This window comes from Girardinichthys multiradiatus, chromosome 18 (genome assembly GCF_021462225.1).
Source record: "Girardinichthys multiradiatus isolate DD_20200921_A chromosome 18, DD_fGirMul_XY1, whole genome shotgun sequence".
In the NCBI taxonomy this organism is placed as follows: domain Eukaryota; kingdom Metazoa; phylum Chordata; class Actinopteri; order Cyprinodontiformes; family Goodeidae; genus Girardinichthys; species Girardinichthys multiradiatus.
The window spans coordinates 41,540,671-41,568,669 of NC_061810.1; the positions used below are offsets into that span (position 1 = coordinate 41,540,671).

Sequence of the window (27,999 nt, forward strand, 5' to 3'; positions counted from 1 at the left end):
CAGTATCACGTAATATAAAAAATAGAATGTATTTGAGTACAAAAAACAGGAAGAACATTTAAAAACAGACATCTCCCTTTTTAAAACATAAAGATCAACACAAAATCTTTGGTTAAATCTAGAGTTGTGTAGATTAAGTGACTGGTAATAAGGATCCAAGGCTACAAAGGAAAAACAAGCATGCTTTGGTACATGAAAAACACTCCGGTTTCAATCATCTACAGTTTAACAGCGGGATAAAATAGAGCTAATGACCTCAAGTCTCTAATCTGAGATTTCCTATATGCACCGTTTCTACAAGTTTTTTCACTTTAAACTAGGAAGCGATTGGTACATGCAATTAAATAGGTTAAATGTACAGAACAGACAAACGAACATACCAATCAGAAAAAACACAAACACAGGTCATTACTGTTACTACAGGCAATACTGAAGTTTGCACTGGCTTTCAAAAGTGTAGACCCCTGTTAAAAAGCCTGGTTTTTATGACTTAAAGAAATAATCAGCACAATAAATAATTTCCAAGTTTTTGAGAGCCATCTTGTACAATTCAGCTGAAAAAAATCTGTAAGGAGAAAATTGTGAAAAGCAGCCTTACCTGGTTGGATAACAGTGCACACACTTAAACTAACGTTTGGTTAAAGGACCTTTAGTGTCAGTTATAGCATTCAGTCTTTTATAGAGAATCCATTATAGAGAATCTAATTAACCAGAAATTAAGTTTAAACGTCCTTGTAGGAGTTTCTTCCTGACATTTGCTCACTTTTACGCTTCAACTAAAGCCACAGTTTGCAGATGACTAAAGAAACCTAAACCCTTGTGGGACAATGTGTGAAGGTCTAATGAAACCAGACTCAAACGGCCACAATTCCAAAAAAATGTTTGGCACAAACACTGCATCACAGAAAGATAAAAAACATACCCACAGTGAAACATGGTGGTGGCAGCATCATGATCTGGGTTTACCTTTCTCCACATAAAACTGGGGTGTTTGTAAAGGTCAAAGATCGAAAACCTTCCGCTTTCTAGCAGGCGGCAGAAGGTTTTACATTTTGGAGGGATTTTATTTATCAGCAACATGAATTTATCAACAGTATGAGTCTAAGGTTCCCTTAAAACCCAGAAAAGAATTACCTCATGAGAGGTTTGGAAATGACCGAGCAACATTTTTAAAACTAAATCCTAATGTTTTACAAGCTTGCCTCCTGCTGGCAACACAAAAAGACATGTGACAGAACCATGACATGCATAAATATCTTGATTGAGTCCAGAGAAAGATATGAAAATCAATGCATACACCATTAATAGGAATATCAACAACAGGTTTCAGGACCATGGCTTTTGGAAAAAAACAGACACCTTCGGTTAAGACAAGACATGACTTATTAAGCCAATGTTTTATCCTCTCTAACACAAGTGTTAGTTTGCAGGTTGCAACTTCAATTGATTTAACATGTACAACAGTTTGATCTGCATACATCGGCGCTCAGAAAGATCATTGGTATGAAGAAAAAAATAATTAAAGGGCCTAATTCTGGCCCTTGTGGAACACCTACAGTAACACTTTGCAAAAGTGGATCATATATCTCCTATTTTAACATGATGTAAACAGTTTGATAAATATGAAGACATCCAAAGAGTTACATCTAGACTACTTGGGCATTTTTAATTTTACACGTTACTTAGTGAGCTTGTTTAAGGTGGGCAAACAATACTAAATAAGGATGTGACATGATGATGATTCTACAAAAAGACTGAATACAGAATTAAAAGGTGTTTCTAAGTTTTAGTTTAGGGGTGTGAAAACTTGTGCCACCAAGTTTTGCACTCTTTTAATTTTCCATATTTTTACCCTCTTACAGATTTCTTTGTTTTTCCAGTTAAATTGTGCAAGATAAATGTTACAATAAAAGGTGAGACAAGCTACAAAACAATTTATGATGACCATCTTAACAGGGGTGTGTACACTTCTGAGATTCACTGTACATTTATGTACCATAAATGACCAAAAGATTGATAGCTACCTGGGTTATGACAGCAGAAGGCCTGTTTGGTTTAGAGTTTAAATCCAAAGAACCTGGATCTTCAGAATAAAACGAGTCCAGCCTCAATCATGACAGAACTGCAGCGTAACGTAAACATAATGCAAATGAAATGTGCAAAGTATATGAAAGAACAAAAAGAAGAAATCAAGCAATGACCATGCAAATAAAGTATCACAGCAATTCACAGAGGATCAAACTGGTGTAGAAATGTGAGCATTCTTAAAAGTCCAAACATCTGGCCAGCTTCATATAATTCATACAAAATGGTGTAACAAGAACAAAACAAGATAGCAATTTAAAAAAACGGCTTAGAATAAGGCACTTATCAGTATCAACGTACTGAGACTTTGGCTGCATTTGATGCGAAATATCACAATCAGACCAAATGCTTTAGTGTAATACACGTCAATGCTTCATTTCATCTCCCAAGTATCCCGGCTTTTTGACTCAGCCGTTGTGCGATGTAGTGTCCTATAAAGAGCTAAACATATATTGCATAGTTAGAACCTTTATTTGCCCCTTTTAACTCCTGTATAACTTTTTTAATATTACTGCAACCCAACTTTACAATAACTGCATCAGGTCTGGATGTGTTAAGCCAGACTTCAGGAGCGCGTTTATATATATAAAATACTGTTGTGTATCCCTTGCAACTACGATGTAAGAGAAAGAGCATAAAGACTGTAGTCCTGGAGTGTTGGTGGAATAAGAAGACGAGTCAAAGTCCAGAAACTCTTATTTTTGGCAGAGAAGCATTTAAAAATGGTTTCACTTTGACAGATATTCTCCTGTTTTGGTGCTACTTCATCCTCCAGCAAAAATCCACAAAAGGTATTGCTGAACTCTGTTTAAATCAGTTTAGTCAAGAAAGATTTAAAAAGATCTGGGTGAAAACGACAGAAGAAATTCCCTTAAAATCCAGAGGAAAAACTTCAAAATGAATTATTTCCAAACGTCATGGATATGGATATTCAGTTGTTTTTTTCCCCTGGGTCTGACCAGACTTTGATGCAAAGTCCACAAATGTTGAGCATTGTTGAGGTCCAGGCGTTCCAGAAAGGTTAGCCTACTTTGTCCTATTGGTAGATCCAGCTGTGTCCATAGCTAGCTGTCTAAATAGCTATTTTAACCTTCAGTCTCACTAAAGAAAATGTATCTACAGCCACAAAATCTACATGACCCTTTAAAAAAAAGATAGCTCCTCAAGTTTTAGGTCTGGAATCTAAAACTCGTTTTATGGTTAAAAAAACAAGCTATGTCTACAGGTCCTTCTAAAAAAATTAGCATATTGTGATAAAGTTAATTATTTTCCATAATGTCATGATGAAAATTTAACATTCATATATTTTAGATTCATTGCACACTAACTGAAATATTTCAGGTCTTTTATTGTCTTAATACGGATGATTTTGGCATACAGCTCATAAAAACCCAAAATTCCTATCTCACAAAATTAGCATATTATTAAAAGGGTCTCTAAACGAGCTATGAACCTAATCATCTGAATCAATGAGTTAACTCTAAACACCTGCAAAAGATTCCTGAGGCCTTTAAAACTCCCAGCCTGGTTCATCACTCAAAACCCCAATCATGGGTAAGACTGCCGACCTGACTGCTGTCCAGAAGGCCACTATTGACACCCTCAAGCAAGAGGGTAAGACACAGAAAGACATTTCTGAACGAATAGGCTGTTCCCAGAGTGCTGTATCAAGGCACCTCAGTGGGAAGTCTGTGGGAAGGAAAAAGTGTGGCAGACAACGCTGCACAACGAGAAGAGGTGACCGGACCCTGAGGAAGATTGTGGAGAAGGGCCGATTCCAGACCTTGGGGGACCTGCGGAAGCAGTGGACTGAGTCTGGAGTAGAAACATCCAGAGCCACCGTGCACAGGCGTGTGCAGGAAATGGGCTACAGGTGCCGCATTCCCCAGACCTGGGCTACAGAGAAGCAGCACTGGACTGTTGCTCAGTGGTCCAAAGTACTTTTTTTGGATGAAAGCAAATTCTGCTTGTCATTCGGAAATCAAGGTGCCAGAGTCTGGAGGAAGACTGGGGAGAAGGAAATGCCAAAATGCCAGAAGTCCAGTGTCAAGTACCCACAGTCAGTGATGGTCTGGGGTGCCATGTCAGCTGCTGGTGTTGGTCCACTGTGTTTTATCAAGGGCAGAGTCAATGCAGCTAGCTATCAGGAGATTTTGGAGCACTTCATGCTTCCATCTGCTGAAAAGCTTTATGGAGATGAAGATTTCATTTTTCAGCACGACCTGGCACCTGCTCACAGTGCCAAAACCACTGGTAAATGGTTTACTGACCATGGTATCACTGAGCTCAATTGGCCTGCCAACTCTCCTGACCTGAACCCCATAGAGAATCTGTGGGATATTGTGAAGAGAACGTTGAGAGACTCAAGACCCAACACTCTGGATGAGCTAAAGGCCGCTATCGAAGCATCCTGGGCCTCCATAAGACCTCAGCAGTGCCACAGGCTGATTGCCTCCATGCCACGCCGCATTGAAGCAGTCATTTCTGCAAAAGGATTCCCGACCAAGTATTGAGTGCATAACTGTACATGATTATTTGAAGGTTGACGTCTTTTGTATTAAAAACACTTTTCTTTTATTGGTCGGATGAAATATGCTAATTTTGTGAGATAGGAATTTTGGGTTTTCATGAGCTGTATGCCAAAATCATCCGTATTAAGACAATAAAGGACCTGAAATATTTCAGTTAATGTGCAATGAATCTAAAATATATGAATATTAAATTTTCATCATTACATTATAGAAAATAATGAACTTTATCACAATATGCTAATTTTTTGAGAATGACCTATATGTATAGCTCTTAGAATAAAGAACAAATCATTTTACTAAGAGAGCATTCATAGATTTTCTTGAATTATACTTTCCATATTTATGAAAAGGGGGAAAAAAAAACCTTGTAGTTTGTGGCCTAAAAATAAAAAGAGGATTCCTTGGACTGGTTTTCAGCTGTGGTATTTCTATTTGGATGCTGCACAAAAATACCTGCTAAAATAAACTTTTATTCTAATTTTTATTTTCAAAAACATTGTTTATTTAAATTTATTAAAAGCCACTTTAACAAGTCTAAGGAGCCCCACGTGGCTCCAGAGCTTCAGGGTGAAGATCTCTCATCTAGCTGTTAATTTAAGGTGAGTTTGAAGAACTTGAAGGTAGTCATCCTTTATTGTTACATCCACACTTGGAGAAATGCAGCCCCACAGCATGATACTGTTGGTATGGTGGTTTAAAAAGGTTTAAAACTGCTAATTTCAGTCAAACCAAAAGTGGTCGCCCTCAAATTATAGGACTAGTTAAGATGTTGAAGAACAAGCCAGGAACCAACAAGATTCAAAATGGAACTAATAAGGCACAAACTGTACCCTGTCCCAAAATAAATACCTTCCAGCTAAACTATAATTTGCAGCTACCTACATGGACAAACCAAATGCATTGTGGAAAAAGGTTTTATGGTCAGAGGAGACAAAGACTGAACTGTTTTGTCATAATAATAAGAAGAATGTATGGAGGTCAAGGTGAGAGTTTTAAACCAAGGGACACTGTACCAAAGATCAAGCATGGTGGTGGGAGCATCATGCTATGGGGCTCTTTTGCCACTGGTAGTGGAGCATTGCAAGAAGATCCAAATTCTTTAATTTCACTTCAATTCAGCAGCTAGATGGTTGAAGCGTTGTACTTTTTAAAACCCACTGTTGTTGTTTGTGTATAAAATAGTTTGTATAAAAAAAAGATTGGTTTGAATAAATCTTTAAATGCCTAAAACCAAAACGACATGGCTGTCCATGAGAGGTGTGTATCTTAGCTTCTAACTGGAAGTGGAAAACTGCAGAACATCGCAACAGCATGGAGTAATTTTGTTTTTAGAGATCATTATCGCCAGCCCAGTTTTACTAGACTACAAACCCAGGTCTTCATCTACAGGGACAGACTGGAGCTGAGTGAGAATCTTCGGGTCCCCATCCATGTCATCTGGGTCCCCCAAGGGACAGCTGGCCTCCTCATCCTGCCTCGGAGAGGGGCTCCCCAGGAGGAGCGACTCTCCTCCAGGTAAGCCTAACAAAGCGGGTTCTACAGGCAGCTCCCCCTTCCCACGCATGTCAAACAGAGTCAGACTGGCTGAGGTGGAGAGGGACACAGGACTCCACGCCGGCTGGGACAGCTGGATGCTTGGCGCCACTCCGCTGTACATGGGGCCAAGGGTGAGCATGCTCTCCGGAGTGAGCGCGCTCTGTGTTGTCATGGTGACGGACTGGTCTAGCGTGTGAGAGGTGGAGGTTGCAAGCGCCTGGCTGGTGGTGAGGGTGGAGTCTGGAGCGCAGAACAGAGGAGAGGAGCTGATAAAGTTCAAGGGGGATGCTGCCGGCCCACTGGAAGTTGAGCCTGAGGTGGATGGAGGCTGGCGGGCCACAGGAGGGGTGGAGGGGCAGAGAAGCCCAGCCACTCCGTTTGCAGAGATGGTGGACGCATCTGGGACTGGTTTCAGAGGTAAACTGGTGAGCTGAATCCCTGCTGGGATGGTCAGAATAAGCTTCCCTTGCTGCACGCTCAGGTAAGGGCTTCCACCAAGAACGACATTCCCTGCAGTGATGAACCACATAAAAAGGACATCAATCACTGCTTTGTTCCTTTCTCATTGACTGAATGTATAGGATGCTAGTAACCAAACTGTAGGTAATAATTACAGGGGTTGGACAATGAAACTGAAACACCTGTGATTTTAGTGTGGGAGGTTTCATGGCTAAATTGGACAAGCCTGGTAGCCAGTCTTCATTAATTGCACATTGCACCAGTAAGAGCAGAGTGTGAAGGTTCAATTAGCAGGGTAAGAGCAGAGTTTTACTCAAAATATTGAAATGCACACAACATTATGGGTGACATACCAGCGTTCAAAAGAGGACAAATTGTTGGTGCACGTCTTGCTGGCGCATCTGTGACCAAGACAGCAAGTCTTTGTGATGTATCAAGAGCCACGGTATCCAGGGTAATGTCAGCATACCACCAAGAAGGACGAACCACATCCAACAGGATTAACTGTGGATGCAAAAGGAAGCTGTCTGAAAGGGATGTTCGGGTGCTAACCCGGATTGTATCCAAAAAACATAAAACCACGGCGGCCCAAATCACGGCAGAATTAATTGTGCACCTCAACTCTCCTGTTTCCACCAGAACTGTCCGTCGGGAGCTCCACAGGGTCAATATACACGACCGGGCTGCTATAGCCAAACCTTTGGTCACTCATGCCAATGCCAAACGTCGGTTTCAATGGTGCACGGAGCGCAAATCTTGGGCTGTGGACAATGTGAAACATGTATTGTTCTCTGATGAGTCCACCTTTAATGTTTTCCCCACATCCGGGAGAGTTACGATGTGGAGAAGCCCCAAAGAAGCGTACCACCCAGACTGTTGCATGCCCAGAGTGAAGCATGGGGGTGGATCAGTGATGGTTTGGGCTGCCATATCATGGCATTCCCTTGGCCCAATACTTGTGCTAGATGGGCGCGTCACTGCCAAGGACTACCGAACCATTCTTGAGGACCATGTGCATCCAATGGTTCAAACATTGTATCCTGAAGGCGGTGCCGTGTATCAGGATGACATTGCACCAATACACACACCACTTTGGGGTGTTTTGGAGGAGCGAGTCAGGAAACGTTTTCCTCCACCAGTATCACGTAGTGACCTGGCCACTATCCTGCAAGAAGAATGGCTTAAAATCCCTCTGACCACTGTGCAGGACTTGTATATGTCATTCCCAAGACGAACTGACGCTGTATTGGCCGCAAAAGGAGGCCCTACACCATACTAATAAATTATTGTGGTCTAAAACCAGGTGTTTCAGTTTCATTGTCCAACCCCTGTAGTTGACAGACTTTAATTCATCTTTGTCATGCTTTTTGCTAAATGTTTTAATTTTCTCTACATCTGCAGTGCTTCACTAAAGTGTTCACGTTTATTTAGAAAAGGTCAAGATGTATGAATAGTTTCGCAAGGCTCTGTAATTAATTATAGAGCTGTAAAATATTTCTCCATCTTCCTTGAGAATAAACATTCAAAAAGATATTTATTTCAAACTTGGTCCACAATTTGCTTTCAGCTCAAGTTTCCCTGAATTCTTGCTTTTCTTTACCTAATCCCAAATAAATTTAATTAATCATCATATTAAAAAAGGAAACCCATCAAGAAATCAAATTTAAGAACATTGTGTTAACCTGCTAATTAGTTTTCCAATAATTTTCTTGATGTTAAATCTTATTTTCCTATAAAATATGTTTACCCGTAGGAGAAGAAGGTAGCTGGATGATCCCGGGGTTCAGGAGCTGAACCGCAGGGGCCACACTGGTCGGGTTCCCCACTCTTTGAATTGAACTCAGTTGGTTAATCCTGAGGGGGGTCTGCGGAGCTCCTCCGGACCCAGGAGCAGAAGCCAGAATCTGCAAGGGCATCCCAGCAGAGGGGATGGAGAGAGCCGGCCGGGCTGGCACCACCTGGGGTAAAGAGAAGTTGGAGGAGGTTTGGATGGAGGAGGCAGGGACCAGCTGAGGCATCGAGAGTGAGGCTAACTGTGCTGAGGTGCTGCCTTTTGCTTGAGACACTGGGATTACTGGTGTTTGGGAAGACATGGAGAGAACCTGTGGAGTCTGGACTTTGCTAGGGGTGGAGGTTATTTGGTGGAGGTTAGTGTTGTTAAGCTCTAACACTGCAACTACAGTTGGAGCAGATTCAGATACAATTGTTGGGGGCTCTTGCTGCTCCTGCTCTGGCGGTCTGCTACCTGGGTTTTGAGTCTGAGGGCTCTGGTACTGTGGAACGGGTGAGGTGAGTGAGGATACTGGGACTAGCTGGGGGCACTGGGCTCCTGAAGAGGTCTGCAGATGAGAGACTGGTGCACAGTGGATGGAAGGCACAACTTGGGGCAAAGAGATGACATGAGGGGTGGGGTGGAGGGAAGCAACAGTAGAGCTAGATTGTGTTAACTGGGAGGGAGAAGACCCATGCTGACTGGTAGAGTTAGAAATAACTAAGCCTGCAGATGACAGAGAAGCTGGGAGGGAGAGGGGCTCTTGGTGTTGGGGGTTTTGTGTTAAGACTAGAGATGGAAGACTGGTTGGAGAGGACAGAGCTGGTGGGGAGGGTGATAAAGATGAAGTGGACGGGGATAGGGTCTGGCTGCCTCCTTCTGATTTACAACTGACGATAAAATCCATGCCGTTGCTGCTCTTTGTTTTGGTTTGAAGTGGAGGAGAAATAATGGTTGAAGGCTCTGAAGTTTGCATGCCGTTGGTGCGCAGAACCACTGCCTTGGTCTCCACAGCAGACAATTCATGTTCTGCTCCAGAAGCTGCCACTTGGGGCTGCTGAGTGCTGACCCCAGGTTTGGTTATGACCTGAGCCCCGTTCAGAATTAAAGGAGAGTTGGTTGCAACAGGACTCAGCGTGACCGTCTGGCAGTCACCCAGACTTAGTCCGTTGATTATGACGCCGGCTCCAGCACCGGAGATGAGGGAGTTTCCGTTTAACAGCAAAGACTGAGAAGCTGCGAGGAAGCTGCTGGAGCCGTTGAGGATGAGTTGGCTCCCTGTGCTGCAGGGGACTCCAGAGATGGAGATGATGGAAGCCGTGGAGCCTGCGGGCTCCTCTGGTTTGTCTGGTGCTTCGTCCATTACACTCGCCTCGTCCTCAGTGCTGTGGTTCCCATCAGACTCGCTGAAATGAGATGAGAAGTAATGTTATATGATTCCAACACAGAAATGTTTCTGGTTGTTTAATCAGAGTGTCTTAAAATTATTTAGGCTTTTGAGAAAATATTAAGTTAGGTTGGAATATTTGAGAGTACTAAAAGAATTTGTGTTGAAATGTTACAAGACATTTAATGTAAAATGAAGAGTTTTTATGGCTATTGCATCTATATTCATTTATTGGATCCGAATCACTTTTGGTTCCTGAGCGAAATGGAAAGTTGTTAAAGTTTCACCCCTACTTCAAACTTCAACACACTCCCCCTCCATCCATACAATAACCAACCATGCATGGATCCACTCCTCTGTGTGAGCAGAAAGGATTGAATCCTAAAAACTATCTTAAGGGCTGTTTTTGAGTAATATGTGAAGCTTTACCACCCAGATCCACCACATTGTTTGACCTGACCACCACAACCTCTGAGCTGGGCTGAGATATGGCCTATGTGCTCTATTTTATCTATTCGCAAACAGAACACCCCAGCTTGGAGAGCCAGTGGTTGTAAAAACAAGATATGCACAAATTATTTTGCATACAATTTGCCCCAATTTTCCCTCAATCTGCAGGTCAGGTAATAGAAAAATTTGATTTTTTTCACCTTTGCTCATTAAACGCATTAAAACCAAGAACACCTACATTTTCAGCCTGTAAGCGAATAGGTTTTCATGTATACGTGGGGATCTTGCAATCCCCTTATTTTCTGTTGAATTCAAAACTACTACCTCTATCCAAGACCCTACAGCCCATTTTTATGTGTTAAAGTCCCTAAAGAAATTCTGAACCAGTCAAAATCGGAATCGGCAGATTGGAGCTCAAGGAAAACCAGAATCTGGTATAAACCGGGAAAAGCCTAAGTGAAGCATCTTTGATTTTTCTACTAACTTCTTCACCACAAAACCTACCTTTCATTTGCAGTTTCGAGAATTCCCAGTGAGAACACAAAAACACCGAAAACATTATTTGCGATCTAAACTGGTGCGTATTGTTGAAGTGTTGGTCTGGCAAAGTCTCTTTAATTTACCTGAGTTACTGGAATTGTTTTTTTACACCAACCACTCAGTAAATGTTCCCAGGTACCTACACTTTAATTTTGCTGATTTTTCTTTATTAAGGAGCTCCAAGAGCTTTTAGGGTCGGAAGGCCTCCTTGACACCACCCAATTTTAGCTCTGTCATAACCAAGTTGGGACTCTGACGGGACCACTCCAAGACGTTAAAGACTTTTAGTGTTGGTAAAATCTAAAACATTTACTCTCAACCTAAATCTGTCAGTTGTATGAATACCTTGGGCTTACCTGTATATACCTAAAATCAACTGATTTAAGCACAATTTCACAGTTTGTTTCTAATATTTACATTTTAAAATACTTAAACCTCAAAATTTATTTGGCTGAATAAAAGAGATATCACAAATCTGTTTATTTTAACCACTAAGAAGGCAAAAATATATATATATTTTTTAATTCTGCTCTTTTTCTGATTTTAATTTGCAACTGTGTTTTAATGTAATATGAGTGGCATAAATAATCCTAGAATCACCGCTTTCGAAATCCTGAACCCAACAATTTATTTTTTAAATACATACACATTGTTGGGGTAATTTAGAAGCTCTTTTATTGCTCTTTCAGATTAAACAGTTTGTCTTGACTAACAACTCTTTTGGGAATGTTGTTAAAAATAGGCCAGACCTACAATCTATTAGGTCATAGGGATGGGCGGTTACTGTATCCTTTATTGTTATCAGTGTAAAAATATAATATTAATAATGAGTGATAAAAATTGACCTGCATTGTTATTAAGATAAACTCTACAGCTACATTATGGCTGGGAGTCTTTTACTGATTAACTACATTTTCTCAGGTGTTGGTTCTTTTTATGCTGATTTAAAAAAAAAAAAAACTTTTCATCTCACATTTATTGTCATCATAGTGAACACCAGTATATCCTGGTGAAATATTAGGTCCCTATCACTCATCCTTATCGGCCAGGAAAAGCATGATGAGTTCTACTAAAATATATATTTAAAAAATGAGATTTCAGGCTGAGTGACCTGATCCTGGAGGTTTTTTTCCACCCTCCCTCTCCTGTTAAAGGTTTCCACCTTAACGAACCTCTTTCCACTTGGCTCTGAAGGCGGCAGTGCGGTGCAGTTTCAGGAAACTTGAGCCATTGTGGGCCCATCTGGATCTCACATTTCATAACAAAGCAACATGCTTTTGGTTTCAGATGTGCGGCTTCACTGCTGCCTAAAGTCAGCTACTACCCATCTTCTTACATACATCTGTTTTTAACATGTTTTGGTAAATGTTGCATTCATATGAAGGCATGCTGTCGTTTCCTACAAGTTTTAGGGCCTTTCTGAGTTTCATTTTCTTCCAGACAAAGGACTACTGCAGATCATATCATTTATGTGCGCAGAGAGGGTATGTGTGCACATGCATGCAGCTTTGTTGCTCTTGCCTTTTGCTGTGGGTCCCGGACGGGGTCCTGTCCCTCTGCCTGCGGTTCTTGAACCAGTTGCTGACTTGCGTGAGGGACAGTCCGGTAACTTTTGCCAGGTTTTTCTTCTCGTCCGGAGTGGGATACCTGTTGCTCTTGTAGCATTCCTTCAGAGCGTTCCGGGACTTTTCCTTGAAGCAGTACACGGTCTCCTCCCCGTCCCAGATGGTTTTGGGCAGAGGAAACTTCTTCCTGAGTCGGTACTTGTCCACTGCGCCCAGGCTGCGGCCCCGCGACCTCTCCGCCTCCTTGTAGCGGGCTTTGAGGTACAGGTCCTGCAGGAACCCATGGTTAGACGGGTGGAAGTCATGGCTCTCCAGGATGGCGTACAGCTCCTTGAACTCTTCCCGGTGGAAAGCCACCAGCGCCTGGGCCTTCAGCAAAGTCTCGTTGCCACGTAGCAGCTCGGAAGAAGGAGGTATGGTGGAGAGAAACCTCCACAGGCGATCCACATTACCCGCCTGCAGGAGGGCCTCGCACAGGCATGAAACCTGGTCAGTGGAGAAACTCAGAGCCGACTTCTGGAAACTTTGGAGCAAATGTTCGGAAACTCGGGCGGTTTCTTTGTCTTCTTTGGACTCGACGGCTGATGGCTCCTCTGGGCTGCTCTCAGATTGTTCTGTAGACTCCAAAGACAAGGAAGCCATTTTCACTTTAACTTTTTTTCCACTAGTAGTTCCTCCTCCCCTGTCTCTCTCTCACCCTCCGTCCGTCCCTCCCTCTGCAGCGCTGCGTTTTCCCCATCCTCCGCCAGCGGACCAGGCGATCAATGCGCCTCCAAACCACCAGCAGACACGCCCCTTTAATGTCAACAACTTAAATATGATCATATGCTGAGGCTATAATTAATTAAAATTGTTAAAATAACAATGTTAAAGAAGATAGTTTTCATCCTTCAGACCAGGCCATCACTTTTATTGTGTCATTAAATATCACTCTTATAACGTGTTTTAAATTAGCGTACGTTTTCTTTTAAAGCGTAAGGCCTGACATCATATGGATGACATTTTTTTTGTGTTAATAATGATTCTGAGGCTTGTCTGTGGTGCAGAAGATACTAGAACTGTAGCTGCTCCCCATTATTCCTTACAACAGGTCCACTATATGTTCCAGAGGATTTTTGCAGGTGATGATCATTAGTTTTCTTTTGCAAATAAGGGAGTCATCATAGGATATGAACCACTCCAGAGCTTCAACACTCTCCTTATGATTAACTTTTATTTACATCTTGGTAAATAAATTAAAATATGAGGTGCATGCCAAGGCCTGGACCGTAAAGGTGAATGACAATCCTTGTTTTTACAGTGTAATAAGATCTATGGTGACATGCATCTGCATTACTGGGTACAGGAATGTAAATATTCACTCTGGGGATGCAGGTTAAATTAAGGAGGGTTATCTTTGCTCCCTTTCTGTTCCCACAGTTTTAACTCTAACTTGCACCATGTTCTTAAGTCCTAATGCATATACAGGTCCTTCTCAAAATATTAGCATATTGTGATAAAGTTCATTATTTTCCATAATGTCATGATGAAAATTTAACATTCATATATTTTAGATTCATTGCACACTAACTGAAATATTTCAGGTCTTTTATTGTCTTAATACGGATGATTTTGGCATACAGCTCATGAAAATCCAAAATTCCTATCTCACAAAATTAGCATATTTCATCCGACCAATAAAAGAAAAGTGTTTTTAATACAAAAAACGTCAACCTTCAAATAATCATGTACAGTTATGCACTCAATACTTGGTCGGGAATCCTTTTGCAGAAATGACTGCTTCAATGCGGCGTGACCTGGAGGCAATCAGCCTGTGGCACTGCTGAGGTCTTATGGAGGCCCAGGATGCTTCGATAGCGGCCTTTAGCTCATCCAGAGTGTTGGGTCTTGAGTCTCTCAACGTTCTCTTCACAATATCCCACAGATTCTCTATGGGGTTCAGGCCAATTGAGCACAGTGATACCATGGTCAGTAAACCATTTACCAGTGGTTTTGGCACTGTGAGCAGGTGCCAGGTCGTGCTGAAAAATGAAATCTTCATCTCCATAAAGCTTTTCAGCAGATGGAAGCATGAAGTGCTCCAAAATCTCCTGATAGCTAGCTGCATTGACCCTGCCCTTGATAAAACACAGTGGACCAACACCAGCAGCTGACACGGCACCCCAGACCATCACTGACTGTGGGTACTTGACACTGGACTTCTGGCATTTCGGCATTTTCTTCTCCCCAGTCTTCCTCCAGACTCTGGCACCTTGATTTCCGAATGACATGCAGAATTTGCTTTCATCTGAAAAAAGTACTTTGGACCACTGAGCAACAGTCCAGTGCTGCTTCTCTGTAGCCCAGGTCAGGCGCTTCTGCTGCTGTTTCTGGTTCAAAAGTGGCTTGACCTGGGGAATGCGGCACCTGTAGCCCATTTCCTGCACACGCCTGTGCACGGTGGCTCTGGATGTTTCTACTCCAGACTCAGTCCACTGCTTCCGCAGGTCCCCCAAGGTCTGGAATCGGCCCTTCTCCACAATCTTCCTCAGGGTCCGGTCACCTCTTCTCGTTGTGCAGCGTTTTCTGCCACACTTTTTCCTTCCCACAGACTTCCCACTGAGGTGCCTTGATACAGCACTCTGGGAACAGCCTATTCGTTCAGAAATGTCTTTCTGTGTCTTACCCTCTTGCTTGAGGGTGTCAATAGTGGCCTTCTGGATTGCAGTCAGGTCGGCAGTCTTACCCATGATTGGGGTTTTGAGTGATGAACCAGGCTGGGAGTTTTAAAGGCCTCAGGAATCTTTTGCAGGTGTTTAGAGTTAACTCGTTGATTCAGATGATTAGGTTCATAGCTCGTTTAGAGACCCTTTTAATGATATGCTAATTTTGTGAGATAGGAATTTTGGGTTTTCATGAGCTGTATGCCAAAATCATCCGTATTAAGACAATAAAAGACCTGAAATATTTCAGTTAGTGTGCAATGAATCTAAAATATATGAATGTTAAATTTTCATCATGACATTATGGAAAATAATGAACTTTATCACAATATGCTAATATTTTGAGAAGGACCTGTATCAGAGATTGCAGAACAGCCTTTTCTAGTGGGGTCAAAGGGTATGGGATTCGTACATGTTTTGATAGTTGAATTTGTCTCATCAAAAATCTGTAATAAAAACAAACAAAGGAAACAAAAGAAAAATACAACAAAATGGTTATTTGGTTTTCGTTTTAAAATACAGGTTATCAAACTGAAATGAGATCTGTTTTTCTTTTCTGTGGTGAAAACCCGATTAGCAGAAATTAATTTTTCAATTTTCTTTTCACTTTCATAAGCAGAAAATTACGGACAAAGATCAATGGAAATTTCCCATATTCTGACAGCTCAGTTTGCTCTAGTCCGTGAAATGCTACAACCCTTGATGTCAGTGCCCTGAAGAGGGATACGGGTTTCTAACATCTGGCTCACAATACGATAAAAAACGAGACAAATTTTTAAATACTTCTCCCTATCCAGCTTTAGAAATGCGATTAATTTGATGTGTTCCAGTACATCTGTTTGATGGGTGAAAAATACGTGGGACAACACTTTTGATTTGTTGAACAGAAACACAGCATAGCATGGTCTCAGAATTGGCTGTCTGTTATATGAAAATCGGGCCATTTTTGCGTTTCTATAACCAAATAAGAATTTAAGCTCATCCATTTTTAACAACAAAACAGAAAAATAAGCGTTTTTTCTGTTTTCTTTCCCACTTGGAAAAGCAATGTTTTTTTAAACGTATTTTAGCCCTCATAGATATTTAAAAATGAAACTGATTATAACTCATATCTATGGAAAGCACAACCAACGTCAGTGTTTCATCACTTTTCTACGGCGTATTTAAACTGACCTTCTGCGCCATCTAGTGGTTCTTGTAGCAAATCTTCATTTTTAATTCTGTCTTTTGATTGGTTGTCTTGTTTTTCTTAAGTAGGCGGCGCATCAACTCTATGTCGAGCATTCGTAATTCTATTGGTCGAGCTGGCTCCATCTCTAATATGATTGGTGTGTTTCAGCCAAGTCGGGTAGAAGCTTCCAGAGCAGGGCGTAGCAGGAACTGGAGTTTGAGTTTTCTGGCGTTGATACAAAGCGAGGCTACGTTCACCATTTTTGTTTTACTGTCGTAGTTCATAACGGTGTTTCGAGTGTTTTTTAAACTTGCGCCGTTAGCCTCTTTCCTCAAGACTTGTTTATATCGTTGAGGACAATATACATAACTGTAAGTAAATGGGGTATAATTGTGGTTAATTCCAGGTGTCTGAATGGGTCCAACGTGACTACTGCTGTTTACCACTATAACCCTGTCATCTAGCTAACCCAGTGTGCAGCTAAGTAGAGTCATTTTGAAAAGGAGAGCGAAAAGAAGAAACTGCATAGAGGAATATTAACCAGGGATAAAAACGGAAAAAATCTATTTTGCTTGCTTAGAAGATATTTGGCTGCACCGAAACGCGAGGATGTGTTAAAAAATTACAATCCCTGGCAAAAATATTAAATCACTACTTTTAAATGATGTCTGGTGAGTTGTTTTACTTTGTAGCAAAAAATGTTACACTATTTGATTAAGATTCAAGGGATTCCAGCCTTGTAAAAAATATTCGTAAAACTGTTAATTACACTGTTGTACCTACGGTAATATCTTTTTCCAAATGAGATAGAGAGAATAAAATGCAGTACGGATCCAAAAAAAAAAAAATAACACAATTACTACTTTAGTGCAGCTCCTCTTGATTTTATGCTACCTTTATATCTTGCAGGCGTGGGCTGTCAGGTTTTGACAATCTGTTGAAGTACCTTTGTTCCAGTTTTCACCAGAAACTGATGGCATGAAACAAATATTCCAGCATCATCTTCTTGACCAACAAAGATAGTTGATTTTTCACAAAATACCATAGTTGGCCATATTCCGTTGACTGCTTCCCTTTTTCGCAGTAGAATTTTTTTTTTTTTTTTAAGGTATTAGGATTAAAACAATTAATCTGATTAATCGATTTATGAAATAAGTGTCAACTATTTTAGTAATTGAATAATCGTTAACTGGAGTATACAGACTCTAAAACATACCATTTGCTCAAAGAACTACCTACTCAGAGCAGTAGTTAATCCAAAATTGTACAAAAAAATATACGCTTTGCATTTAATAGGGGTGCACCGATTGATTTCCTTAATTTTGGGAGGTCTGTGATCGCCCCGATACTTAGATGGAAACTGATCTTATCTACTTGTCTAACATATTGTGCAAGTTTTGTTTCTTTTTAAAATGTGAAAAATCAACACCTAAGGGCAGTTATCTATATTTAAGAGTCCTTTAAGAGTCCTGCCTCACGTGCAGTTAAAACAAGTTTATATTGTTTCACAGGTATTGTTCAGTGTTTTTGAATAGAATCAGATTGGAACTTTGAAGGTGTATTGTGACCTTATAACACCCGACAGAGTTGGTGGTAAAAAAGAAAAATTGGGATCGGCCAAAAACTGCAATCAGTGCACCCCTAGCATTTAAGGTTAAAAACTTTCTTTGTCTGTAAATAAGTTCTAACCAGAAGTCCTCAAGTGGCATAGCTTTAGCTTCACCTGGTTAAAATTCTGTAAAACAAAATCTCCTATTAAGCACCTTTTAACACCGATTATTAATTTATTTCTCTGAAAAGTCATCAACAGATTAATCGATTTGCAAAATAATCGTTAGTCGCAACCCTAGTATTGATGATACCTTAAATACGGATTTTCTGTTCTTAAATTCTGCAGATTTCCTATAGCTCAGGCCCACACACATAGTTCTTTTGTTGGGCATTTTCTATTTCAAGAGATACTGCTTTTGGTTTTTTGTCCCCCTGATAACTCTAAATCAGTTCTCCCTTTTGCCAATTCATACCCCAATGTTGCATGTTGCTCCTTCCTGCTTTTGTAAATGGATAGTTTTATACCTATGTGCTTGAGCCATTGCAGAGCAGTTTATTTTGTATTTATTTTGTACTTGAGTATTTTTCAGTCATGGAGATAATGGATCCTATGGCTGACAGCTTCATTTCTTACCCCAAAAGGCAGGTATAAAATGATCAAAACTACAAAGGTAAATGGCCAAGGGGTGAAATTACCAGCAACCATCCTGATGGTTTGATGCCTTTCTTGAGCTACCTGTATGGTTTTTTTTTAGAACCTTCCTGTCTTGCTTGCAGGTGCTAAACATTTTAGACCTAGCTGACCAACACTCACTGCAGTTTTACCTTCTTAAAGTAGCTTAATAATTCTTCCCATTGTTTGAACTGACCTCTCTCTTGTTGGGGTTGCGCTTCCTGTAAGTCTGCAAGGTGAGCTTGTTGAGGTCTGCAGACGTTGTGTGTTAACTACGGACTCATTAGCATATTTACAGTTGTGCAGGTATTTATAGTGAAGATGCAACAACTAACAGGGATATTCCAGATTTTTCTTGCTCCACTTGATCTTGATGTCACAAGGATTTACAGAAGGTTCAAGTGTTACAAAATAACATAAAATAATTTAGTATCGTATCTGTATCCGTTTTCTTTTTGGTTGTACATTAGAAACAATTTCCCAGTCTAGTAATGGCTGGCCTGTCCTCAGAAGTCAAATGAAAATTCATAATTGCATGTTTAAAATCTTTCCAGTTCTGTTGGATGACCTGTTGACGGTATTTTTTTTTTTTTCTAGTCACTGCTCTTTAAGTGGGTCCAAACAAATTGCAGGATGGACAATGAAGTGATGGTGGTCACCAACCCTTTAGTGAATGTTCGTATCACAAGCAGCTTCTCCACCTTTGAGAACCGCCGGAGGTTCAATAGAGGAATTACTATAGCAGAACTAAAGGTAAAGCACACGTATAACTGCTTTGACCTCCCTTGCACTTTGTTTTGAGAACAGTTACCAGTCCTGCCTTCTAACTTTTGTATGTACTTATTATCTTGTTCAAAGGGGCTCCTGGAGATCAATGTGGGTGTACCTGCCTCCTGCATGGACTTGGAGATTTTTAGCACCACCAATAAGTTCTTACAGAAAATGGATAACGATGACGCTTTATTTGGTTCCTACCCTGTGGACGATGAATGCAGAATACACGTATGTACAATGTTAATATTACCTGACATGCAGAGTTTAGTGGTATAGTAGCACTTCATGCTAGTAGTGTAATAATAAAAAATAAAACGGGGGGGGGGGGGGGGGGGGGGGGTACACTACCAACACTGTTTACAGTGGGGAGCGCGTGCTGTTCACATTGTGGGTCGGTGGGCAGAGATGACCCCCTCAATCCCACCGGCACGTCTTCCATGGAGGAAGCGGAGCCGGGGACCTTGGGGCGGGCTCTCCAATCTCTGGTGCTGAGGTCACCAAGGTGATTAAAAAGCTCCTCGGTGGTAAAGCCCTGGGGCTGGATGAGATTCGCCCGGTTGTGTTGGCTAACATGGACATCGGAGGCAGTTCCACTGGATTGGCAGACCGGCATGGTGGTCCCCCTATTCAAAAAAGGGGGACCGTAGAGTGTTTTCCAACTATAGGGGAGTCACACTCTTAAGCCTCCCTGATAAAGTCTATTCGGAGGTTCTGGAGAGGAGGGTCCGTCGGATAGTCGAACCTCGAATTCAGGAAGAGCAGTGTGGTTTTCGTCCTGGCCGTGGAACACTTGACCAGCTCTACACCCTCAGGAGGGTCCTGGATGGTGCATGGGTGTTCGCCCAACCAATCTACATGTGCTTTATGAACTTGGAGAAGGCGTTCAACCTTGTCCCTCGGAGAATCCAGTGGGGGGTACTCCGGGAGTATGGGGCACCAGGCCCTTTGATACAGGCTGTTAGGTCCCTGTACGACCGGTGTCAGAGCTTGGTCCGCATTGCTGGCAGTAAGTCGAACTTGTTTCAGGTGAGGGTTGGACTCCGCCAAAGTTGCCCTTTGTCCCCGATTCTGTTCATAACGTTTATGGACAGAATTTCTAGGCGCAGCAAAGGTGTTGAGGAGATCTGTTTTGGTGGCCTTAGGATTGCGTCTCAGCTTTTTGCAGATGATATGGTCCTATTGGCTTCATCAGCTCGTGATCTACAGCTTTCACTGGAGCATTTTGCAGCCGAGTGTGAAGCGGCCAGGATGAGAATCAGTGCCTCCAAGTTCGAGGCCACGGTCTTGAGCCGGAAAAGGGTAGTGCCTTGTCCTGGTCGGGGGTGAGGTCCTGCCTCAAGTGGAGGAGTTCAAGTATCTTGAGGTCTTGTTCATGAATGAGGGAAAAATGGAGAACGATAGGCGGATTGTTGCTGCGTCAGCAGTGATGCGGGCGCTGTACCGGTCTGTCGTGGTGAAGAGAGAGCTGAGTCAAAATGCAAAGCTCTCGATTTACCGGTTGATCTACGTTCCTACCCTCATCTATGGTCATGAGCTTCGGGTCGTGACCGAAAGAACGAGACCCCATGTACAAGCGGCCGAAATGAGTTTCCTCAGCAGGGTGTCTGGGCTCTCCCTTAGAGATAGGGTGAGAAGCTCGGTCATGTGGGAGGGACACAGAGTAGAGCTGTTGCTTCTCCACGTCGAGAGGAGCCAGTTGAGGTGGCTTGGGCATCTAGTTAGGATGCCTCCTGGACGCCTCCCTGGCGAGGTGTTCGGGGCACGTCCCACCGGGAGGAGGCCCAGAGGAAGACCCAGGACACGCTGAAGGGACTATGTCTCTCGGCTGGCCTGGAAACGCCTTGGTATTCCCCCGGATGAGCTGGCCCAAGTGGCTGGGGAGAGGGAAGTCTGGGTCTCTCTGCTTAGGCTGCTGCCCCCGCAACCCGACCCCGGATAAGCTGAAGACAATGGATGGATGGATGGTGTTCTCTTCTAAATATGATGCTCTAAAAAGTGGTTTTTCCCACAAAGTAATTAGACAGGAAAAGGAAAAGGGGAGGGGGGAAGAAATGCAGCAGAGCTCCTAAGGACAGCTTGTCAAGGAGCTGTAGCGTCTGCTACACCATGTGCTGCCCCTGCTCCCAAATGTTTTGTTTTTAGACCGTTCCCCAAAGTTATATTAGTTGGTCTTAGTATTAGTTTAAGGGTGTCAAACTTGTGCAGCCAGGTTATTAGCCCTATTGATATTATTTATTACCCACTTTAATAGATGTGTCTGTGTTTAGTTGAATAGTGGAGGATGATTGTTGGATCAAAGTGGGAAGAAAAGCTATGAAACAAATAAACTTGACATTTCAAAAGGGTGTTTGCACCTTTGTACCCACAATATTAGTCATTTTGAAGAAAAAAGTGTTGGTACCAGTTATTGAGGGGAAAAGATTAATAAATGAAGATGCTTTTTTTTCTTTTGTTTTCATAATTTTAATAGATAAACATACGAAGGAGTATAAGGGTCACCTGGTGGATATTTTTTTTATTTCCTCTTGCAGAATAAAGCTGAAAAAAAGTCTAAACGGAGAGAGAATCATTTCACCACCTATCTATAGAATCATTTTGACCTTTTTCCTATTATTTTAAATTTTTTTTAAATAATTTTGTTTAATCTTTAAATGGTAAAGCAATTAAAAAAATTATTCCTCATTTTTTTCTCTCTAAGTGACCCTAATATTCCGTCGTATCAACCAAATAGTGACCTAGGCTGTGATTTTATTTTAGTGTTATCTAAACTGCGGGTGGCAGCAGTGTTTATATTTTTTTTAACTGATGCTTGAAACCCAGTTAGATTATCGCGTACGTGCCATTCATCCAGAAAAACAAGAAGTTTTTGAAAACCAAAACTTATCAGAAATTGTTATACATTTTTAACATTTCTTTTGAGGCATGCTAGCATTTGTAAGATTATGTTGCCAAGATGGAAGCAAATTTAAAACACTTGAACTTAGCAGTCACATTACTAAAAATCTGTTTTTTTTTTTTTGTATAAATGAAAGTAAGAGTTCCCGGCGACTGTATTGTCATGCTTACCCAGTGCTTCTGTCTCATCGGTTCCGGTCCAGGTTATTGATAGAAGTGGAGGACAGGCCAGCGAGTTGTTTGATAGTTCCAAAGTGGAGAAGTTTGAGCTCCCAGATGATGAATATGAGAAACGGACAGGTACAAATCTCACTTTTCTATTCTGATTGTCTTGAGATGAAATAAAATGGATAAAAAATTATTACTTAATATATCTTAAAGAAATGCTGTACTTCATGAACAACTAATTATTTTGAAATATGATTGAAGATATTTGTAGACTTTCTTGGTAAGAAATAAAATGCCATTTAACATACAGGGGTTGGACAATGAAACTGAAACACCTGGTTTTAGACCACAATAATTTATTAGTATGGTGTAGGGCCTCCTTTTGCGGCCAATACAGCATCAATTCATCTTGGGAATGACATATACAAGTCCTGCACAGTGGTCAGAGGGATTTTAAGCCATTCTTCTTGCAGGATAGTGGCCAGGTCACTACGTGATACTGGTGGAGGAAAACGTTTCCTGACTCGCTCCTCCAAAACACCCCAAAGTGGCTCAATAATATTTAGATCTGGTGACTGTGCAGGCCATGGGAGATGTTCAACTTCACTTTCATGTTCATCAAACCAATCTTTCACCAGTCTTGCTGTGTGTATTAGTGCATTGTCATCCTGATACACGGCACCGCCTTCAGGATACAATGTTTGAACCATTGGATGCACATGGTCCTCAAGAATGGTTCGGTAGTCCTTGGCAGTGACGCACCCATCTAGCACAAGTATTGGGCCAAGGGAATGCCATGATATGGCAGCCCAAACCATCACTGATCCACCCCCATGCTTCATTCTGGGCATGCAACAGTCTGGGTGGTACGCTTCTTTGGGGCTTCTCCACACCGTAACTCTCCCGGATGTGGGGAAAACATTAAAGGTGGACTCATCAGAGAACAATACATGTTTCACATTGTCCACAGCCCAAGATTTGTGCTCCTTGCACCATTGAAACCGACGTTTGGCATTGGCATGAGTGACCAAAAGTTTGGCTATAGCAGCCCGGCCGTGTATATTGACCCTGTGGAGCTCCTGACGGACAGTTCTGGTGGAAACAGGAGAGTTGAGGTGGACATTTAATTCTGCCGTGATTTGGGCAGCCGTGGTTTTATGTTTTTTGGATACAATCCGGGTTAGCACCCGAACATCCCTTTCAGACAGCTTCCTCTTGCATCCACAGTTAATCCTGTTGAATGTGGTTCATCCTTCTTGGTGGTATGCTGACATTACCCTGGATACCGTGGCTCTTGATACATCACAAAGACTTGCTGTCTTGGTCACAGATGCACCAGCAAGACATGCACCAACGATTTGTCCTCTTTTGAACTCTGGTATGTCACCCATAATGTTGTGTGCATTTCAATATTTTGAGCAAAACTCTGCTCTTACCCTGCTAATTGAACCTTCACACTCTGCTCTTACTGGTGCAATGTGCAATCAATGAAGACTGGCTACCAGGCTGGTCCAATTTAGCCATGAAACCTCCCACACTAAATGACAGGTGTTTCAGTTTCATTGTCCAACCCCTGTAATTAATCAAGACAATTTTATTTGGACATCAGTCATTAAAAAGGTTTACTTCCATTGTAAAATTCGAGTTACTGTTCATGGCCTTAATCATCAGTGCTCATTGTACACAATGTAAATATCTTTCTTTTAGAATCAGTGAGGTCGTTCTTAAAGAAGCAGAATTTAGGTCGCTACAATGAGGAAGAAGTTTCTAAGAAGAAGGCTGAGCTCAACACTCGGGAAGAACAACAGAAGGCTGCAGCTGAAGCTATTTCTGTTGGCAGCCGCTGCAAAGTGGAGGTCCCTGGACAGCCCACAAAACTTGGCACGGTTATGTATGTTGGTAAGTGTTTTGTTTACGTAAACCTTTGATTTAAAATTTGTAGAAGGTCGTCTCTGCAACAGAAAAACCTGAAATAATTCAGCTGATGATGGATGCTACTCATGTGGGCTGATGAAACGATCTGTTCCTTTAGCTTCCAATATTACAGTTCTTATCGGCAGCTCGGAGCTTTGGAGAAACCTGAGATTAAACCTCTAAACACGGCTTTTGTTGCTTAAGCAAGGAGATGAGAAAAAAACCACAGCTAAAAGTTCTGAATGCATACATTTCTAAACTAATATTCCCATTTTAATAATAGCGCATCAGTTGTCGTATGGTTTTACAGTTGTGTGTTGTGCTGCAGGTGAATTAACACTACGACTCCCAGAATTCTAACTCTACTACAACTCCCAAGCCCGTCAATATGACAGCGAGCATTCTGGATGCGGGGGTGGTGATGACGTCATCGCATTAATGCTATAAAATTTTGGTTCTAACAAGAATTACTAATAGTATTTGATCAAAACCTATTATATATTATTATTATTTATAAATAGTACTGAAAAATAATACAGAGTAGCAGCTACATTTAGCGCTAAAAATGCCTTCAGCTGATCCACACTCATGTCTGAGGAGGAATCATCTCCTAAAACTCTGCGGGCCTCAGCCACCCTGCTGCCCTGAACGTGGATGAGCATTTCGGCGTCCACCAAGCAGAGGAACGTGGTCTGGGCATCTTGGATCTGGCGCTCTGTCAACGCGTTCTGGCTCTGACGCCTCCGTCTACTTTCTTCCTCCCCTACCACTGTCCACACAGCGCCATCCTTTCCTATCTCCTCCTCCTTCCCAGGTGTGCACTCGTCTTGCGATGAAAACGCTGTAAAGCGCAGAATAGATTGTTGTTACTGGACATATCTATGACCTAACTTATTGTTTATGTCTTTGTCTATTATCAGTACATTGATTTGTAGTTTCTCTCCTGCCAGTGAGCTTTATTGCTGGTTTTATAGCTGGGCACTGGGCACCAGGCTCATCTCCCTGTCTCTGAACCTGCGCTGATTGTGGCACTGTTGCTATATAAATAGTTTATATATTATTAGTTTACTAATCTGTAAACTGTAGTCTAAAATGATAAAATCGTTACATAGGCTAGACTTTTCCTACCTTGAAATAATGCGCCACAACCTCCTGCTAACGGGACGACTCGTGTTTTTTAGCCGGGGGAGGCTCAATCTGACCCGCTGTCACTGGAACTGAATGCTGACCAAGAGCGCCAGAATCCCTCTCGACCCCAGAATCACAATTTCTGAAGCATTTCCAATGCCTCTTGAGCAGAAAATATCCTTCTAGAAGCCATTTGTAGGATGCCAACAATCTGACTGCGTTCTAGAGTGGCGGTTGCTAGGCAGCGCTTGCTCGTATACTCAGCTGCGGGAAAAAAAAAAAATCTATGTAAATAATAGGGCCGTCAAAATGACAGCTGTGGTAGTTAGAGGTAGAAATACTTAGATATTTTATTTACTTTTTTTTTTTTTTTTTTTAAAGAGACATAGGAATACAAAAGACACAGGTTTAGAAAAAGTCAGGATGCCAGGAAGATAAGAGTTTTAATAAACCAGAGTTATGGTATGTCAAACTTTCAAAACCGTCATATTGATGGCCCTGGGGTTCTAGTGTTAAAGGCATAAGAGCAAACGGTACATTAATACTTGGAGAAACAGTACTTATTACTGCAGCCTAAAGAGAGTAGAGAGGCCAGGAACCAGTTCTTTTTTTAAGTACTTGGACTTAGATTTACAGCTTTACGTTGCTATTTTAATAAGCAATGTTAAGTATCAGCGTTGCGACACTGAAATTTCCAAAGCTGAATTGGGTGTCTCTTGATAGCAGTGGAACTGTTTAGTGATGCTACCCTAAGAGTATGATGTCTGCTAAAAACACAGATACTTATTTTCAGGGTTCCCATGCAGTCTTGAACATTTTCCAGTGCTGTTTAAAATGGACATTTTTGCTTTTCTAGACCTTATTCCCTGTGAAATCGTCCGTCAAAGTGTTGTGTCCCTCCTTTTCTTCCTCGTTTCCTTTTTTTCTTCCTCCTAATCTTCCTTCATTCTTCCCTGGTGACATTCCTTCTGTCCTACCTTTTGTATTTCTGCCCTTTCTTCCTTGTAACCATCCTTTTCTTCCTTCCTTCCTTTATGTCATTCCTTATTCTGTTCCTTGTCTTTCCTTTCTTCTGCCTTTCATTCTTTCTTGTTTCCTTCCTTTTGTACTTCCTCAATATTTTCTTTGTTCCTCTACCCTATTTCTTTCTTTCTTTTAAGTCCTTTTTTTCCTTACCCCTTTGAACCTTTGTTTATTTAATGCTTCCTTCCATCTTTCCAAAAAATGTGTGAGAACCCTGTGTTTTTGTATGCGTGTCCGAACATGGTTAGTTTACTAAATGAGGGGGGAAAAGTAAAGTGAAAGATTTTGTATAAAGTTAACTACATTGGAAATCACAGCAATGGAGAGTAACCTTGTTGTTTTTTTTTTCTTTTTAAAACAGTTTATAGTGATTTAGTTTCATTGTGCACTGTATAAAGAAACATGTATTTTTGCAGGTACAACAGAGTTCAAGTCAGGTTATTGGGTGGGTGTGAACTATGACGAGCCACTGGGAAAACACAATGGAACGTAAGATCATTTTTATTCCCATTTTTGTAAAGAAATTTTACCAATATTTGCTCATTTAAATCTAACTGATTTGTATTGTGTCCCCAGTGTTCAAGGGAAGCAGTACTTTGAGTGTCAGGACAAATACGGGGCGTTTGTGAAGCCGCTGAGTGTGACTGTGGGAGACTTCCCTGAGGAGGACTACGGTTTAGATGAGATTTAGAACTGTTCTGGTTGTTGTGGTCATTCGTTTTCATTTCAGATCCATTTACTGAACAGAGGGGAAGTGGGGTGATTCATTGTAACAAAGGTTCCTGTTTGTTCTTCTGTGGATGGCATGATCAAAAGGCACTTTAGCTGGAAGTTTTTTTTTTTTATTGCAGCATGACAATTTGAGATCTTAACATAGATGAGTCATTTAAAAACTAGTTAAATGTGTTGCACTTAAGAAGGATTTTTGTTTCAGATTGATGTATTTAAACAGTTCTTTTTGTCCTGTTGTCAGTTTAATTCTTAAACCTTAGTTTATTTTTCAATTTATGTCAATCTGTTAAATTTTGTGTAACTGTACATAAAGTCTTTTCGTTTAAGGAATGTACATTGCTTTAACTGACAACTGCTTGTATAACTATCCATTGAGTCGAAAATTCTTCCTAATCATACTTTGACAGTAAAGATGATTACCCCGGGTTGTGTTAACAACTTTAGATTTTTGATGAGGTTAAATAAAAGCTGCAGGCAGTGGATACTTACGTTTTAAAATGTCACTTTCAGGAAATGCCTCAGAATTTCTTGAAGTAAAAGGAGTAAAAGCTCCTTTATTGTTCTGACACTACTGCTCTTTTTTTTAAAGACTAACAATGCCAACAATATTTCCCTTATAAGCAAAACACATGGCTGTTTGTCACATGTCACCACTCTGTCCTGCAGCATACGTCTCACAGCCACAATTGTGCAGCTCAGTTATTGGCAGGCTTCTTTGTAACAATTACATCCCTCAGCGTTGGACAATGTTGCATTTCAAATTGATGATATGCTTGCTTTGTTATACATAAAAACGTTTAACTTACTTAATTTGAGAAAATGTAAAATCATTAATTTCTGTCTTTTCAATAAAGTTAAGTGATAATATTCAACATTGATCTCTAAGGTGCTGGTGACAATATGTGCCAAAGGATAATCCATACTAATAAAAACAATACACATGA

At 41.3% G+C, this 27,999-nt stretch overlaps 2 protein-coding genes across 2 annotated transcripts; one reads left to right on the forward strand and one right to left on the reverse strand.

The window, feature by feature from the left end:
* Positions 1–5,055: 5,055 nt before the first annotated feature.
* On the reverse strand, positions 5,056–13,268 carry six5 (SIX homeobox 5). Its single transcript, XM_047390813.1, has 3 exons — positions 12,281–13,268; positions 8,359–9,788; positions 5,056–6,662 (listed from the first exon to the last, which is right to left on the reverse strand). Exons 1-3 carry the CDS (start codon positions 12,964–12,966, stop codon positions 5,980–5,982), a joined length of 2,799 nt encoding a protein of 932 aa, XP_047246769.1. The 5' UTR covers positions 12,967–13,268; the 3' UTR covers positions 5,056–5,979.
* A 3,125-nt stretch (positions 13,269–16,393) lies between these two features.
* Positions 16,394–27,999, forward strand: tbcb (tubulin folding cofactor B). The gene is made up of 7 exons (XM_047390736.1): positions 16,394–16,568; positions 19,019–19,174; positions 19,280–19,423; positions 22,294–22,390; positions 23,966–24,157; positions 26,740–26,812; positions 26,900–27,999. Exons 2-7 carry the CDS (start codon positions 19,055–19,057, stop codon positions 27,012–27,014), a joined length of 741 nt encoding a protein of 246 aa, XP_047246692.1. The 5' UTR covers positions 16,394–16,568; positions 19,019–19,054; the 3' UTR covers positions 27,015–27,999.

What these genes read in the sequence shown, in the direction of transcription:
- six5 (XM_047390813.1), bottom strand. Translation starts at nt 12,966, where the DNA reads ATGGCTTCCTTGTCTTTGGAGTCTACAGAACAATCTGAGAGCAGCCCA. An exon ending in TCCGGGACCCACAGCAAAAG is followed by an intron (nt 9,789 to 12,280) that starts GCAAGAGCAACA and finishes ATCTCATTTCAG; the next exon opens with CGAGTCTGATGGGAACCACA. An exon ending in GCTACCTTCTTCTCCTACGG is followed by an intron (nt 6,663 to 8,358) that starts GTAAACATATTT and finishes TCATCACTGCAG; the next exon opens with GGAATGTCGTTCTTGGTGGA.
- tbcb (XM_047390736.1), top strand. Translation starts at nt 19,055, where the DNA reads ATGGACAATGAAGTGATGGTGGTCACCAACCCTTTAGTGAATGTTCGT. An exon ending in ACGATGAATGCAGAATACAC is followed by an intron (nt 19,424 to 22,293) that starts GTATGTACAATG and finishes GTTCCGGTCCAG; the next exon opens with GTTATTGATAGAAGTGGAGG. An exon ending in TGGCACGGTTATGTATGTTG is followed by an intron (nt 24,158 to 26,739) that starts GTAAGTGTTTTG and finishes GTATTTTTGCAG; the next exon opens with GTACAACAGAGTTCAAGTCA.